Here is an 18,970-nt window from a genome sequence, read left to right on the forward strand (position 1 = left end):
ATTTATTTGGCAATCTTTTTTATCCCTATCTTTACCCATAACACCTTCTTCTGCCAACACTGCAAAGACTGCCCTACTTATTAAAACCCAACTAGGAACTTTTATATTCAAACACACTTCTGAATTCAGAGCACTAAAGCTACATGCCACAAGCCTTAATTCATCAGTAAGTTAGTGAAATCCCCAAAGACCATCTTTAAGTCTTTTCACTGTTGTGATAACACTCTCCCAAACCTTACTAAGAAGAAAGTTTTCTTGCAAGAGAGAAAAGAAAGGGGCCAGAGTAGATGATTGTTTCTCTACGGAGAAGGCAGTGCTGATCTTAAATAAAGACGCTCCTTTCAGATAAGCAGAATCAGATTCCAGTTCAGTTGGTTTGCTGGCTACCCTTACTTTGAACTTTCATATTTAACCCAGCAGGCTTCAAAGCAGGTGAGAAAATGACCTACCACTTAAAAGCAATTTTTCCTTTTTCAGGAATTCTGGCCTTGGAGAATATCAGCTCTGATATCAGCACATTCCACATCTCCAGGGATTTATGCAACTTTTTTTCATTGTTCTATGTCTAATGTCAGACTAGGTTTTCATCTCAGCTGGAGAAAAATGAGAGGGAAAAAATTTCTAACTTGCTGAAAATGAAATCTTATTCCATATAGCCTCATACCATGCAGAAGAAGAGGCACTAAAACCACTAAATTATTCTAGTTCATTCCCTTCCATTAACCAAAATCTGATGTACAGTGAAAATTATTAAAAATCATTAATCCCCATTAAGCCAGTGCCTGGCTTCACAAAAAAGTGATTTTTGTAACAAACACATTTTTAAAATTCAAATTGAGTTTGCTGTAGCATGTGAGCCAATACAAAAAGATATGAGATGAGGAAGAGACAATGATAACAATGAGGAAATTTTCTTAAATTGCTTTGCCTTACTAAATAGAAGAGCAAGTATGTTTCAAAGATTCCTCATCAATTTCTACCTTATTTAGCCATCAAATATCTGACTTAATCAAAAATCCTAACATAGGCAGTTTGCAACTTATCAACAGCTCTGTTCTTTAAAGCAGTTTGCCAGTGCCTGGAACTTGAAACATTTCTCCACCTTCTGTGGTTCACATATGCATAACGTACCAGAAGTATAGTACTAACAGTATTGTTTAAATGACACCCAACCACCACTTATACTAAAATTTTTATGGGAAAATGCATTCTGAGCCTCCTGTTAAGACATCTCTTCTCCAAATGTGAAGGGGGTAGAGTTTCCCACTATAGCCATACTTTGGAGATGATGATGACAATAACAGCAGAAATAATAGCTAATATTCACCTTGTTTTTACTGTGGGCAGATACAGTTCCACACACTTGATATATTGTAAACTCACTTAACCCTCATCAAAACATATGAGGTAGTACTATTCTCATTTTACAATTAAGGGTAGAAAAGGTTAAATAACTTACCTGAGATTGCAGAGCCAATAACTGTCCGGGCTTGGATTCAAAGCTAAGCAGTCTGCCTCCAGAGTCTATGCTCATAGCACTGCAATGCTGTCTCTTCTCCACCTTAATAAGGTGGTACTATTCAGGTGTTCTAAATTCCTCATATTGGGGAAACAGCAGAGCTTCTCAAGCTTTAAATGTGCATATAGGATCACCTGGGGATCTTGTTAAAATGCAGATTCTGATTCAGGAGGTCTGGAGTGATGCCTGAGGTTCTACGTTTTCAACAAGCTCCTGGGTGACTATGGTGCTCCTAAAGCATAGATCACACTTTATGAAGTGGTGAAGAAGTAGAATTTGAGCCTCTAGTGCCTTTTCTGTTTGTCTGCTTGTCGAGGCATTATACGTTGTGTTTATAAGTTAGAGACTGCCCATACTGTAATCATTTTTCATTAACTCTTAATGGAACCTACCTTTGGAACTGCTCACATCAAATACTTAGCTTCTAGAAGTTTAAAATGTACATGTAAAGGTCACAAGGATAAAACGTGGCTATAACAGTTCACTGTCAGGCACATTTTTAACACTATATACCACCAACTATACAGATACCAAAAGGTAGTGAATAAAAGCTTGTTTATTGTTCATCAGCTAGAAATACAATATACCAATAACGTTTGGTCTAAAAAGACACTTCCACTTAAAAATAAGTAATTATTCATTCTCAGAGTCTGCTAGAGGAGTGCTGAGGAACTAATGCTATGTAATCTTAAAGGCTCTTCTGGTGCCATTACTGATCTCTTGGGTAAAGGCAGACACAATATACTAACATTGATGGATAGAGCATACAGTGAGAACACTCTACATTAATTTTAGCCAGTACTTCATGGAAACATACTAATAACAGTTGTTACACATCTACGCCAGATTCTAGATTTTCCTCCTTCCTACCCTACTGCCCTGAGAAAAACCCAAAAATCATCTCTCCCATTGCTTGCCTGTGATCTCAAATACACAGTTGCACTCTTTTCCCCCAGCCGTTAAACGGATGGGTTTCCCTTTCTAGTCCATGTTTTCTTTTCCATGCCAGATTACAAAGCAAGATCATTTCAGTTTAGGATGCACTCATTCACCTATCAGCACCATTGCAAACAATAGTTATGGTATGATCACTAAGCTTCCTTTTTACACTAAAAAAAAAAAAAAAAAAAAAAAAAAAAGAATAGTCTGTTTCCAACCCAAATATCTATACTTCCTGAACAACAGTGGAAAGTCATTCTTCTTGAAGCTTAACCCAGAATCAAGTGCAGACTCACACTCCTAGGCCTCCAGACAGTTGCAGCTTAACACATTATACAGTTGACTTTCAGGGAAGAAGGGAAACCAGTACTCTTACCACGGATGCCAGAAGAAAGCCAACTAATCTTTAAGGCACCAAATAAACTATTGTTAAGGCAGGAAAAGAAATTGTGAGGAAATATGGAGCTAAAATGGAGGCATATAAAGAAAAATACAGAAAATACACTATCAAGTAAGGACTAGTTTTTCTATGGTTGTCAGGACTTTTATATTTGGGAATATAATAAATCAGCATTTTCTTTTTGGGTTTTAACTCTTATTATCTGGTAAAAATGCAAAGATGTACAAGAGAGGTGCATTTTTTTAAATGCTTGGAAACTTAAAGGGAATTATCTTTGGTAATTTTACTTTCAGCCAGTAACATTAATTAATAAGTTTACATAGAAGAGTAAATAGTCATGGGATACCTTCTCTAATGTCAGTCCTCAGGTACTTCCTAGATCAGGAAATGGGGAAGCAGTTCAAAACTAAAGGGTAAAAAAGAAAATAAAGGTCTATACATGGTTTTATACCCAAGATTGGGGAAGATCAATAAGAATATGCAGACACAATTGGGAGAATCTTTGAGTACAGAGGCACATTCTGTACCCAGGGCAAATGTCCCATCTGTCCTATCTTACTTACTTATTCTCCATCTTAGTTGCATTCTTGAATTTAAAATTCAGTAAATTGTTAGAACTAATGATTTCATTTAAATAAAATCAAAAGTCTTGTTTACAAAATGGGGAATTTTTTTAAATGCCAAAGAAAATGCATTAATGATAAAAAATAGCTGGATTATTCTTTAGCTAGTAACAAGAGCTATGTTTATCACCAAAAGTGATCTACAAGGAACAACTTTATAATGTTATAGCATTGTATTCTTTAAACTTTTAAGCAACAGAAGTATAGCTCAAATTGCCAAAGACTTGGGTTTGACATATTTATGACAGCAACTTTACAAATCAACTCCTGCAATTTACTATAACAAATATCTCCCACAGCTCAACTGGGTTAATACAAACAGATCAGAGAGAGTTTCTTGTGTGTTTTACAAATACTCTACACAAGTCCTTGAGATCACACTTACAGCTTTAGCAAAAACACCCATGATTTCAGGAAACTGGTGTGTGAGAAGGGCTATCATTGCTGTAGAAGAACACAGTCCTGCTGTGAAATGAATGAAAAAAGGAAGCTCCTTCTTTGGGTAAACAGAAACATGATGAAAGGCTGCAAGGGACAGAAAGTAGAAATGAATTTTATTTCAGAATACAGTGTAAACCAATCTTAATATTTTCAAATGAAATCTATTTTTATAAACTAAAAAGAAGCTGGCCAGTTAGCTCAGTTGGTTAAGAGTGTGATGTTGATAACATGAAGGCCCAGGGTTCAATCCCTGTACTGGACAGAAAAAAAAAAACAAAACTAAAAAGTAAAATGTTTTTTTTAAAAAAAAGAATAAAAAGACTCTGGCCAAGCAAGGTAGAAGAAACTTATCCATTATTTACTCCAGCATCAACAACCTATCTACACACTCAGATGATTGTGCTAGGGTCTGAAAATAGGATGGCACTATGGGAGAGAACACTAACTATAAATTCATGCTGAGGTGGTTTTGAAAAAGAGCTTTGTCCCTTAATAGTTTGTGATCTTGAGTAAGTTGATAAACCCTATAAAAGTTGCTATGGAGTTGTTATGATGAACACTGTAAGTGCTTAATAAATGTGAGTTGTTATTAATTCTTGTACTTTGGGAGATCTGAGACTAGTATAAGGAGACAGACATGTTATTAGAGATTTCCCAGAACCATCAGTAAATAATTTTACCCAATTATTAATGTGTTCTATATGTGGCATTTCATTGAGCACCGTAAAAATTGAACTAGAAAACCAAAACCCTAGGTTTCTGGTCATAAATGAAGTCCTTTGTATTACTTTACCATATTTACACATTTACTCAGGTATTATTTTTCTAGTGATTGAGTTATATTATTATCAATTGTATTCAAGTATTTATATTTTATTTGAAATTTAAAAATACTTGAGTAACAATACTGAGATGAGCCTATGACCATGCCTGACAGGCAGTACATAGATGCTCAATAAATGTGCTATTCTGGGACTTCATTAGTCCAGGAAGTTGACTGCTCAGGGCTGGACACTAAACCAGGAATTCCTGATGTAATATCCTGCACTGGTAAGGGATGACTAACTTAGTGCTGAGCCAAGGCCAGCTATAAATTTCACTTTTTAAAACAGTGATTCACAGAAAAGATTATACCTAGGCTTCATTCAATAGCTATGATATTTTATGTCTTATACTATATTCAAAAAGTATATACCAAAAACCAAACTCATTAAAAATCTAGAAAATTTCTAGAGCCTTGAGCCATGTTTAAAATAAAAGCTCAGTTGGTTAGAGCACAGTGCTATAACACCAAGGTCAAGGGTTTGGATCCCCATACCAGCCAGCTGCAAAAATAAATAAATAAATAAAAATAAAAATGATGTAAAAGCACACCAGAACTAAATTTCTTAAAAGTTAAAAATATTAGAAACTATAGAGAACACTGTGCTTTCAGCGCCCCCAAATCCAGCAGTCCCTTTTACCCTGTCCCTCAGCCATGAGAAGCCAACTACTTCTTCCTGACTTCAAACCAGGAGAAACAAATCCTGGTATTTGAGAAGACAAGGAATACATATAAGACAGCAAAATTAATAATATCAGCTAAACTGTATAGCATTTTATGTTTTATAAAGTGCTTTAATGTATATTAGCTCATTTGATTTTTTTCAATAACCTTAAGAGATACATAGTATTATTCCCACTTTGTAAGGTAGAAATTGCATAGCTTTAGTAAGAAAATTTCCTAAAATATAAGATTTTTATACTGTAGGAGAGACCTAATTATTTCATTTTGGATTACTTTCTGTAGTTTCATTTGTCAGTCGATGTTTGGCTAATACATCAATATAATGTATGACTGACTAGTACAGAAACACTCCCTTGGAACAAAAGTTCAAATTTCATCACTGGCTTGTAGAGAAAAATTTATCACGAGGCATAAAAGACAGCTAAATAGCTATGTGAACTAAGGGAATAGTTCAAGTCTGAACTTATGAGGTCCATAAGCAAATTCCAGAATGCTGTAAGTCATATCAAGGTTGAAGGAGAATTAAAAACAAAAATCATTAAATACTCCTGGATATTAGAACACCACATTATTAAAAAAAAAATTGTTCATTCTACCATAGTCAGAGACAGAAAAAATACTCTAAGAACATACAATAGAACCAACACCTCCCCTGCCCAGCATAGCAATCCTTCCCTATCTCCTCGAGTTTTCACTCTATATAGAGTTAGAATTAATAAAGCAAAAAAGCAAATTGTTTGCCAAAAAGCAAACTGTTTGGTCTTGTAGCTATGCTCTGACAACATAATAATAATAATCCTGATTTTATTCATATTACTATGTAAAATTGGCCTTATATTAGATAACCTTTGTAATGACTAATAAAGAGGGGCATTGTTTTAGGCTAAATATATTAGCCTAATATAATATACTCTGGCATATCAATGTTCCATAATTAAAGATCCATTCCTTTGCCTTAAATATCCTTGTTCCTGTTAACATGGAAAAACAACAAGAAAAACTACCACCACCACCCTAGGAAGAAAAATAAAATTTCTTCCATTAATGATCTCCTAATTGCCAGAGTCAAAGGATTCTTCTCAGTAATTACCTTACCTAATATCACAGATACTCCTTGTCACTTGGAAATTTATTCTTCCATTTAGCTTCTAGGATATTTAGTTCTGGTTCTTATTCTCTCTGACCACTTCTTCACTGAATATTCAACATTTTTCCTGCCATTTGTTCCTTAGACATTTTTGTGGCCCCATGGTTCCATCCTTAGTTCACTTCTTATTCTACACAGTTTCCCTTAGTGATCTCATTCATGCCTACGACTTCCTTTGCTACCCCAAGTCTGATTTGTGAGATGGAGAGAGAGAGAGATATCAGGACTCCAGGCAATTTTGTTTACATAACTTGATCCTGTCCCTAGGCCACAGCTAACTGGATCAGGAATGAACACCTGGATAAATCTGATTCTCTCTCCCGGAAGTTTCAGAATTGGGATTGAAATATTATTCATTCTGTATGGTTTGCCTGAACTGATGACAGGTAAACACAGAACAGGAGGAGCATCAACTTAGGCCACATGAGTGTCTATGAAGGGAAAGCCAAACTGCAAAGAAAAGGGTGTAAGAATGAAACAGATACACAGAAAGAAGCAGAAATGAGATCATACAAAGAAATGAGAGGGCTGGGGAAGGAGAAAAAGAAAGTGAGAACAGGAGAGACTTAAAAAGGCAGCCAGAGGCAGATATACAGATAACTGACTCCTCGAAATCCTAATTCTAGTTTCTGATTCTATTTCCTTAAGAGGTCCAATTGTAATTGTTGCCACAGTGTTCTTCCAACAAATTCCCATTTATGTTTAAGCTATTCTGAAGTAGCTCTCTATTACTTATACCCAAAGTATGCCTACAACATTTGCTATTTATTATATTATTTAAAGATGCAAAATATAAAGACTTTTCTGTATACATATGAAATAGATTATATAATAACACAGGTCAATAACCTTGAGACCTCAATCAGAGAAACCAGTTCAGCTATGCCCAGATTTTAGACCTATGGAAACAGAGAGATCATAAATGGGTATTCAAGCCCCCCAAAAAGATTTTGTGTGTATGTGTATATATATATATATACACACACAAATACACACACACACACACACACACGTATACATAAAAAAGATTTATATATATATACACACACACATACATACATGTATGTGGTGTATATATGGATAAGATGTTACACAAGCAACACAGTCAAAGCCTGAACTTATTTACTTCCCCCACCCCTATTCCCAAACCTGCTCTTCCTGCTGTATGATAGATTTACTATTGTCCTAGTCACTCAAGTAAGAAAACTGAGAATCATCCTTAACCTCCTGGAGAGATTGACCCTACCCCCTCGAGCTTCCTTATAATCCATTCCATATGTATAGCACTTAACAAATTGTCTATCAGTCTTTCTATTAACCTGTGAGCAGCCTAGGAGTTCAGAATAGGGTAAGGAGGAAAAGGTACTAATATTTAACATTTTGTTGAGTATCTAAAATGTGCCAGGTACGTTTATAAGAATAAATTAATGAATTTGACTAATTCAAATAATATTTATTGAATATCAATTTTTATGGCAAACATTATAGAGATACAGGGACAATAAAGAGAATCCTGGCCTTCAAAGGGTTTACAACCTAAAAGGAGAGATCAAGAAGGACGTAGAGCCCTCTAAGTTCAAAGAAGAGATTATTTATCTCAGTGGATGGAGGAAAACAAAAAACCCTGGGAGAAAAATACCAGCATATTCAACTTGACATAATCTCTTCCTCCTCAATTTTCATCTATCTGTTTGAACTTTTCAGTTTATTAAAGTTTTATGGTTGTAAAACTGCAACTTTCTTTCCTAGACTTCAGTTCTAATGGGTCGTATTGTGAAAACTGTGGCACAGGTTTACATCATATAAGGAAACATGGTGCTACTGTTTCTACCCCTTCAGCATGCTTACTTATCAGTTAAGTCACAAAAAGAAAAAAAGAGAAATACACCAGTTCACAAAGAAAAAGAGTGAGTGGAAAATAAGGCAGCTGAGACACAAAGTGTAGACTATTCTTTTGAGAAGTTTTGCTTCCTGAAGGCAGGGACTGACTGAAACACTCTCAGTAATCATAATCCTACGTATTTGTGGTTCTCCTCCAAACTCTTTGCTCTTTTTCAAATCAGGAAGTGTATCCCCTCCAACTTTGTTCTTCTTTGCAAAGATTGTTTTGACTGTTCTGGGTCCTTTACCTTTCCACATAAATTTTAGGAGCAGCTTGTCATTTTTTGTAAAATCACTCATGGGATTTTGATTGAGATTGTATTGAATCTACAGATCAATTTGGGGAGAATTGCCAACCAAATAATACTGGGTCTTCCAATTCACCAACATGGAATGTCTCTCCATTTACTTAGATATTTTGTAATTTCTCTCGGCAGTATTTTATAGTGTTTAGTGTACAAGTCTTGCACTTGTTTTGTTAAAATAATCCCTAAGTAGTTTCTTCTTTTTCGTGCTACTGTGATTAGAATTGTTTTGTAAATTTCAGTTGTGTATTATTCATTGCAAGGTATATAGAGATACTTCATACATTGATCTTATATCCTACAACCTTGCTGAACTTGTTTATTAGTTCTAATAGTATTTTTATGGATTTCTTAGGATTTTCTACATAGAGGAGTATGTCGTTTATGAATAAAGACAGTTTGACTTCTTCCTTTCCAATATAAATGCCTTTCTTTCATTTTTCTTGCCTGACTACCCTGGCTAAAACCTCTAATACAATGTCTGTTTGTTTGGTTTTGGCAGCTGGCTGGTACAATCTAGTACAATGTTAAATAGAAGTGGTGAGAACAAACATCCTTGCCTTATTCCTGATCTTAGGGGCAAAGCATTCAGTCTTTCACCATTAAGTACGATGTTAACTGTGGGTTTTTAGTAGATGTTCTGTATCAGGCTGAGGATGTTCTCTTCTATTTGTAGTTTGTTGAGAGTTTTTGTCATGTATACATGTTGGATTTTGTCAATGCTTTTTCTGCATTTATTGTCCTTTATTCCATTAACATGGTGCATTACATTTTTGGATGTTAAATCAACCTTGCATTTGTGAAGTAAATCCCACTTGGTCATGGTATGTATGGTATATAATCCTTTTTATATGTTGCTGGATTCAGTTTGCTAATATTTTGCTGAAAATGTCTGTGTCTATACTCATGAGGACCACTGTTCTATAGTTTTCTTCTCTTGTAATTTCTTTGGTTTTGGAATCAGGGTAATAATATTGGTCTCACTAAATGAGTTGGGGAGTAGTTCCTCTTCTACTATCTCAAAGAGTGCCAAGGATTGGTATTCTTTTCTAAATGTTTTTAAGATGACGGTTCTTTTATTACCTTTAATCTTGGTGTCCTTCATTGCATCTAGCATAGGGTATTGCTCCAATAAATATTTGAAAATAAATTGAATTACAAGTATGCAAATAAATACTAGAAATGGCTAAAAAAGTATATAAAGTATTTCCTGAATTTCAACCAAAGATACTTTTTAAATGGAGAATACTATGAAAAGCAATCTAACAATTACTTTTATGTTTAGAAAAACTGAAATATTTACTTACTAGGTAATAGCTCTCTATCAGCAGTCTCTGTGCAGCTGGGATAAGGGTAAAATAGATGTCCTTTCTCTAATGGATATGGAATCATTCTAAAAGCTGAGAAAAAAATACATATGTTGACATTCAATTCTGTCTCATTTACCTTTCTATACTACAAATCAAAGCTATTTTGGAGACATTTTTACAAAATTTTCACACAGTATTTTCTTTTTTTGAGAGACATTTAATGTGGAAGAAACAAAATAAACAAAAAAATGAATAAGGGGAAGAATAAGATTTATTTAAAGAATGGTCTAGTCTGGCTGGAAGAAAACTAAAGGAAGTGGTGGATGATAAAGACTGACTGGGTCCTTCTTTGCCTCAGTCTCCCCATGACAAACACAACTGACTTAACTCCACAAGTATGAATTCTGTTTCTTGCAGGAATAAAACTGCAATGTTGCATAATTGTTGTGGCCATAACTACATCCCAAGAATTGGATGTAACCCAAGAGAGTTACACAGCCTGTTGGCAACCTAAGAGTTCTCCATGGATCCTAGAGTTCACATGTGAGGTTCACCAAAGTTTTCTATGAGCAGAGTTTAATTTAGATCAGGGATCACCAAAGTATGGCCCTTTGGCCAGATCTGGCACACTATTTGTTTTTGTAGAGAAAATTTTATTGGAACACAGCTATGCCATTCATTTACATATTGTCTAAGGCTGCTTTCATGCTACAAGAATTGAGTAGTTGTGACAAAGACCGTATTGCCTGCAAAGCCTAAAATATTTCGTATCTGGCCCTTTACAGAAAACGTTTGCCCACCCCTGATCTAGATTATCATTATGTCTTGCATATTTATTTTTTAAAAATTCTTATTGATCTACTTCACTAGCTAAGTACTCATCAAAACTGTAATAAGATTTTTGTTTATCCTTAAAGGAAAAGTGGCTCTAACCACTTGATAAACTTTTGTCATAACAGAGATTTTATTTTGCCACAATAAAAAAGTAGTTATTTGGCCAAACTAATAGAATACAGCAAATCAGTAATAACTTTAGGAAATCATTCACTAAGATTCATGATATACACTATGAATCATACACAAATTGAAAACCTCCTATGTGCCCAGCAGAATGCCAGTCAGTAAAGATGCATATAAGAGGAATGAGATAGAGTGCCTGGTTTTGAGTATATTATAGACTACTGAAGAAAAAGTGAAAATCTAATTACTCAAAGACATTCAGCTCCTCAAGTACATAATCCCAGTTTTATTAATCTTATATTGTCAGTGTCAAGCACAGTGTCTGATCCAAAGCAAATGGTTAATGCAGAGGCTCCCAAATTTTCTTGGTTCAAAGACACATGTTACGCTTCATGTCTCAGTAATTTTTATGGTGCCCTAGGCTGAAAGAAATATCTAACAATTTCACTTAAGTAGTGGATCCAAACAACTTTACAAGTTTATGTTCTAACAACTTAGTAGCAATTTGAAAAAAAAACACATAAATTGAAAGAAAAAATAATTTTCTTATTTCCTTTAAAAATAACCATCATTTCTTACTAATGGGATGTATACATGAGCCTGTTGGACACACAACTTCTCAAACCCTGAAATCAGATTGGACACCACCGTCCTCATTTTCTGTTCCACCATGATTTTTGTATGGTACTTCTTTTAATCACAGCAACTAACAAAAACCCAGTTTTGTGAAGATATGATAACATCAAAAGGAATAGAGAGCAACCTAATGTTGAAACTGTGAACTATATGGAGCTAATGGAGTGGTATCAGACAGATGTTGAGCACTGTTGTGTTTCCATTGAAAATTTAAAATATTAGAGCAAATAGAAGAACAGTAGTTTTGGATTTAAATTGTGTGTGTGTTTTATATTTTAAAGAAATTTCATAAAGTTCTTCCTTTGTGATGTTTAGAAGCATTGAATCATCTCAGCACATAGAAATTAATTATACTGGAGAATTATGTGTTGCTACAGAAACAGACAACATACAGGTAACTAGTTTTCTTAGGGCAATGTTAATTTCATATAATTTTATTATTTTCAGTAAATCCCATTCGTGAAATAAAAAATAGAAAAAAAGAAAACTTAAAATATTCCACAGCACTCTTGTGAATTGCTGCAACATCCCAAAGTGCCTCAGTGCAAAGTCTGGGAACTGAGGGGATTAACAAATTTTAGTGAAGGAGCATTGAATTTCTTTTTGAATGTTTATTGATAGTTGTGGTGTTCTTTGCAAGAGAATTGTTATACAAATCCAACTGACAGAATATTTTGATTAGGCCTCTTCACTTTCCTGCTGGTTATAAGAAGTTACTAATAAGAAATCTGGTAATTAGTTACAAACAGGACCATTTTATTTATTCTCCAAAAAGGATATACAAATGGCCAATAAACACATGAAAAGATGCTCAACATCACTAATCATTACAGAAATGCAAATCAAAACCACAATGAGATTCCATTTCATACCTATTAATTAGGACAGCTATTATCAGGAAAAAATAATAATAACAAGTGTTAGCGAGGATATGGAGAAATTCTAATTGCATTGCGGATGGGAATGTAAAACGGTGCAACTGCTACGGAAAACAATATTGTGGTTCCTCAAAAAATTAAACATAAAAGTTTATCATCCAGAATTCCACTTCTGGTTATATATCCAAAAGAACTGAAAGCAGAAACTCAAACAAATATTTGTACACCAATGTTCACAGAAGCATTATTCGTAATAGCCAAAAGGTGGAAACAACCCAAGTGTCCATCACTAGACGAATGGATTACAAAAGGTGGGATATACTTAAAATGGAATGTTATTCAGCCTTGAAAAGGAAGGAAATTCTGACACATGCTACAGCATGGATGAACCTTAAAGATATTATGCTAAATGAAATAAGCCAGACACAAAAGGACAAATATTGTATGAGCTATCTACAGTAGTCAAACTCATAGAGACAAAAAGCAGAATGGTGGCTGCCAAGGGCTAGAGGAAGGTAAGAATGGTGAGTTATTATTTAATGGGTACAGATTTTCAGTTTGGGATGATGAAAAAGTTCTGGAGATGGATGGTGATGATGGTTGCAAAACATTGTGAATGTATACAATGCCACTGAACTGTATACTTTAAAATGTTTAAAATGGTAAATTTTACGTTATGTATCCTTTACCACAATAAAAGAAAGAATAGAGTTGGTATTAGATGTGAGGAAAATAATTTCTTGTTATATACATCTGAAAACAAAATAAAACCAGACCAGTTTTTAAAATATTAGAATAGTTCTACAACATTAAAAAGCCTATAAGCCAAAGGGTATAAGTTTTCATTTTCTTTCCTTACAAATATGTAACTTAAATGAACATATGGCAGAATACCATAAAAGTTTCTCATTTTGCTTTTCCTAAATGTGGTATCGATATAAATACAGTAAGCATTTCTTATACCAATAAACCAAATATAATGCCACTGAATTCACTTGAAACCAATCTGAACAAGAAATTCTTACAGCAAATTCAGACAATCTCATTAAAAAAGACTGCCCGTGAATGCAATGAATAGTCAGAGAGATTAGTGTTATATCTGGAAAAGAGTACTTACTTCCTTCCCATGTACACTGTAACAGATTAAGAGCACCTTCTATTCGCTTCCAGTGCTGAAGATGAAAGAAAGCATAGGCAATTGCTTCACTATCACCCCGTTTCAGAATGTGTTCTGGAGGTAAAATTAAACTTTTCATCTCTAGTAAATACTGGAAGAATAATACACACACATACACACAGAACACAAAAAAGAAAAATTAAATCATGTTGAATTCAAACACCCACAAAAATGTAGATTCAACAAATTATAAGGTCAAATTGACTTATAAAAAAAATTAAACTAGTTGAAATGACATGAAAGTCCTACAGATAACATGTGTACAAAATAGTTATATATGCAAATTCCAAAAATCAGAATACTCCTATAGGTAAAAATAAGGTGATAAATGGCTTATGTGTGACCTTGCTAAATACAAATTAGAAACTCAAGCTGGGGAAATAATGAGAGCAAACATCTATTTTTCCAAAAAGGAATTAAATGTAAAAACTATAAAACACAATTTCGGAAGAACTGTTTGTGGCAACATTCAATTCTTTTTTCTCTTAATTCCATTTTACAGGTGAAAAAACTTAATTGTGGAAAGTTCAATTAAACAAATATTTACTGGGTGCAAAGCACTACGGTTGTTGGGGAATATCAAAAAACACCCTACCTGTTCTCTGGAGCTTCATAAAAATGGGAAAGGCAGATTGCTTAAGTAAATAATTATAACCAGACTGTAGTGAGTGCTTTATTAGAGCACTCTAATACTAAACAATGTATAAAGAAATATGGATAGAAGGTATTAATTTTTTTAGTTTTTTTTAATAAAAGCTTTATTGAGACATAATTCACATCCCCCAGAATTCACCAATTTAAAGTGTTCAATTCATTGATTTTTATTATATTCGTGGACCATCACAACAGTCAATTTTAGAACATTTACATCACCTCAAAAGGAAGTCCTGTCCCTTTTAGTTATCACCCTCTACTCCCCAATTCTCCCATTCCCCCTAAGCAACCACTAACTTATTTTCTGTCTTTATAGATGTCTATTCTGGACATTTCATACTAACAGAATCATATAATACGAATCTGTGGTCTTTTGTGACAGGGTTCTTTAGCATGATGTTGCAAGATTCATCCAGATTGTAGCATACATTGGTACCTCATTCCTTTTTGTGGCCAAATAATATTTCATTGTATGGATATACCACATTTTGCTTATCCATTCATCATTTGACAGACATTTGGTTGTTTTCACCTTTTGGCTATCATGAGTAATGCTGTTGTAAACATTCACTTACAAGTTTTGGTGTGAACGTACATTTTCATTTCTCTTGGGTAAACAACTTGGAGTAGAATTGCTGGGTTACATGTTAACTCTATGTTTAGGAGGTATTATGATTTAGGGGGAAGAAATAAACCACTTGATGGGATGAGCTGATATTTAAAGGTGGATAGAATGTGAATGAGCAGACTGGGGGTGGGGTGGGGAGAAAAATGGGAGGACATATCCAAAGCACAGAGCCATCTTGAACAGAGACACTGAACCGAGGGAGCATAGTGCAAGGTGCATTATGGCAGTGAATGTGCCTGTTAAAAAAGTTATAGTCTATCAATTCTTCTTCACATATGAAACTAAATTCTATCTTAAAGTCTTGAAGAAAATACTTGTCCTAATATTTAATCCATAACAAAAGCAGTATAATCACATTTATTTCACTAATCCAATGTACTAATTACATAAAAGCGATCAACTTAAAACAAAACCTTTAAAGAAATATTTAAATGCTCATACCTCCTCTGAAGACTGAGGTCAGAATGTGCTTTCCTTTCTAAAATTGGTCTGAAATAACTTCTTTGGTTCTAAATAATTTAATACCAAATTATAAGTCATAAGTCCAAACCACATTAACTTCTGTTATAAGATACAAAAAGAGAAACAGTGCAGAGGTGTCTCAACAAATATATTCTCACATTTCAAATTCTGGTTCCCCAGGCTGTTATATAAACTAATGGGATAACATAAATAAAAGAGTTAAATTTGTGAAACACTTTGTAAAACTGCTACAAACAATAAAACTCCAGGAAGAATCTTAAAAAACAAAAAGTTGTAGTGGTTTCAAAATTTAAGCCTTAGATTATTAATCAATATGTATATATTCATCATATTAATACATCTAAAATAATTTTTTCTTTGTTTATGAAATGTGCCTTTCAAACAATTACTGAGATTAATGCCCATCTTTAATTACTCTTACTCTTAATGTCACTGGCTCTGTCTTCAAAGTGTAAGAATGCAGTCTGCTCATCGATTTATTTTAGCAGATGTCACAAACTATGAGATTATTTACTAATCCAGTTTGGGGACTTAACATTTCCCATTCAGTTTCATAAAGGAATGCAGGAGAGGTTGTGTCCTGGTCAAGCAAAGCCCATTTGCTGCCTGGTTGGGTTTTCTCCCCTTAGTGCCTTGGGCCTATATTCAGGAGGGTAATATTCTTTCTAATCCTCTCTAATCCTTGCCCATTTTTTTAAAACACAGTAAAAGATCACTCGCACCAGGCGGCTGTGGGAAAATGGACTCAAATAGCTGACCTCTGACATGACTCCTTATGCTCTTTGCAAGTGCACTAAGAGCTTCTTCAGTAGGAAGCAAAGAAAATGTGGCAATCGCAGTAGAACTTCTATCATAAAAAGAGTATCTAGTTTTCCGAAGAAAACTGTTTAATTCTTAAACCAGGTCCTTTCTATTAAAATTGTTTCCTTTTACAAATAGAAGAGACAAAATAACCCTAATCATTTTCAATGAGTTTTAGAACCCAGAAGCTTTAAACTAAACCCCAACATGGTATTTGGTATATTGGTAACCACTTAGCAAATGTAAACAAAAATATTCAGTTAACAATTATTTAGTAAAACTTATAGAAAATATCAATTTGATATGTCAAGAAAATGCTATTTTTAAAAAGTTTTTATTGAATTAAAATTGATTATACAAATTTTGGGGGTTCAACATTGAGATATGTTGATCAAATCAATATTACTAGTATATATATTACTATAAATTGTAATTATTATTTATGCACCTTGTCCAATCCCTCCTGATCCCCCTTTTTCTCCCCCATCCCCCCTCTAATTACCCTAGATTTCTTTTCACTCTCTGAAAGAATAATGGTTACTCTGTTGATTTGCTACCCAAATGATCTGTCCAATGCTAAGAGGTGTGATCAGGCCCCCCAATACTATCATAGAGCAGATGTCTCTTCCATCACTCTGAAATGGGCTCTGTGGAAGGACACATCTTCCTCCTTTCTTTATCTCTGCTGGTGACTCTCCTTGTGTTAATGCACTCCAGTGACTGGCAGACCATCTGCATGGTTGTTGTTGTGTCTAGCTGCCTTTGCAGCAGCCATGGTTATCATGTGGCTGTGGTGGGCCACCCTCATGGAGATGTTTCTGGCATGCTCCTTAGTGCTGGCAGTGTGCCTGGTTGTGGAGCGTGTCCGATCCCCAGGTCCATACCCCAGGTCCCTGAGTGGGTCCCGAGAGCTGGCATGGTGTGCCTGGTTGTGGGAGGGGGGCCTGGTCCCCGGGCTCCATACCCCAGGTCCCCGGGCAGGCTCCAAGGTGCTGGCACGGGGAAGAAAATGCTATTTTGAATGGCAACTATATGCCTCAATTTTCACTGTTTAGTAATCTAAGTGACAATTCAGTAGCAAATAAACACATATTAGGAAAATAATACTTTAGGATTTTATATTTAAAATCTTTGCTATTTAATCATTTTTAGAAATCTTCCTTATACTACCTTATTTTTTATCATGTCCTGCCTACCAGCAAATGTCCCTCCCATCATGACTTTAAAGCAAAGCAATTTTTCAGTTTGTAATTAGACACTAAGATAAAATCTGACCCCCAAAATATAAGATAAATTTTCAACTTAAGAAAAATATACTTAAAATAAAAGTTACAGGATTATTACTTATTTTATCTCCTTCACAAACTGCTACTCAGGAATTTCTAATACCCAGCACAGACTTAAGTTACTGCACAACAGAAACTATATCCTTCATTTTCTACTACAGTACTAGCACATTACACTTCCCAAAGCAGGCACTAAAATACTTAATAACTCAGTTGATCTGATATATATATAGCTAAAATGTCTTCAAACTCATACCTATATTTCAGTTTTTACTTAAAGATATTTTCTAACTCTCTGGGCAAACTAAAACCAAACAAAAACAAAAGCAAAAAACCCTGCTACTCAGATTTAGCTTTTCTAAGAAGAATATAAAAGGTTAAAAACTGGAGGGTGATTTGTTTTGATCTTTTATTTTCTTCTTAGAAAAGTACATGCTCAATATATGGAAATGCAAATATAACAGAGCTATACAGTTGAAAACAATATATTACATGTTTGGAGAATAAAAGAATAAAGAAAATAAAGATAATCTGATTTATATTTGTCTGGACTTCTTTTTTATGCATAATATACTGACTATTTTTCTCAAAAATAGGATCAAACAATTACGCAACTCGCTTTCTACCTCATAATATATCTTGTACATCTCTTCCTGTCTTTATATAGATCTAACATTTTTAATTGTGTAGTATTCCATTAAAAGCTGAGTTATTTCATAATTTAAGAAATAAGGTCATGCTGGAATTGCACTACCATTCTTAAAAGTTAAAAAACGATATCATTAAGCAGAAGTTGAAAAAATAGTCAAGTAAAATGGCTTAAAAATTTCAAGAAATGATGGGTCTAAAACTTCACTTTCTTTAACCTAGACAGACTTTTAAAGCAACATAGTTCTAAACTAGTACAGGTCTATTTACCAATGTTTACTGAGTACCTGTTTTGTGCTAAATAAAGTATTGGACATAAAATTATGACTAAGACAACAGCCCTGCTCTTGTTCATGGGGAACTTAGTAGAGACATATAATCAGACCAAAAAAAAAAAAGATACGATTGAGGTACTGTAGAAAACAGAAGAGAGGGATATTATCTCTGCTTGGAAAAATTGGGAAAGACTCCTTTATAAAGGAGACAACAGATGAGCAGGGTCTTGGAAAATGAGTTGGAACTCGCCAGGTGGAGAAGAGATTGAGCTTATGTACAATGGTAATAAAATATGATGAGACATGACCAATCCAGGCAACAGTGGTGCTGGAGATAAGGAGCAAGAAAGAAGTGGCAAGGAGTAAGGACGGACGGAGGCAGAAGTGGTCCCAGACTGTGAAGGGCTTCTAAATGTGTAATACTTAGGGGTTGGTCCTTATCCTACAGGCAATAGTGAATAAGCAGAGGTCT

At 34.4% G+C, this 18,970-nt stretch overlaps 1 protein-coding gene across 6 annotated transcripts in view; it reads right to left on the bottom strand.

The window, feature by feature from the left end:
• The window catches only part of ST7L (suppression of tumorigenicity 7 like), a 95,376-nt gene that overhangs the window by 26,140 nt on the left and 50,266 nt on the right, over nt 1–18,970 (bottom strand). For 2 of the 6 annotated variants that reach the window (XR_550783.1, XR_550782.1), the window contains exons 12-16: nt 13,664–13,814; nt 10,070–10,162; nt 3,867–4,006; nt 3,205–3,264; nt 1,460–1,751 (exon numbers count right to left, since the gene is read on the bottom strand). Coding sequence is in view for 3 of the 6 variants with exons in the window: in XM_008576834.1 (XP_008575056.1) it covers nt 3,828–4,006; nt 10,070–10,162; nt 13,664–13,814 (423 nt within the window). In the remaining 3 variants the exon portion in view is untranslated. Of the gene's footprint in view, nt 1–449; nt 594–1,459; nt 1,752–3,204; nt 3,265–3,670; nt 4,007–10,069; nt 10,163–13,663; nt 13,815–18,970 lie in introns of those variants that run through there. The other 4 variants (XM_008576834.1, XM_008576835.1, XR_550781.1 and 1 more) reach the window with 3 other exon arrangements.

The sequence above is a fragment of the Galeopterus variegatus genome, unplaced genomic scaffold, assembly GCF_000696425.1.
Source record: "Galeopterus variegatus unplaced genomic scaffold, G_variegatus-3.0.2 Scaffold1415, whole genome shotgun sequence".
Classification (NCBI taxonomy): domain Eukaryota; kingdom Metazoa; phylum Chordata; class Mammalia; order Dermoptera; family Cynocephalidae; genus Galeopterus; species Galeopterus variegatus.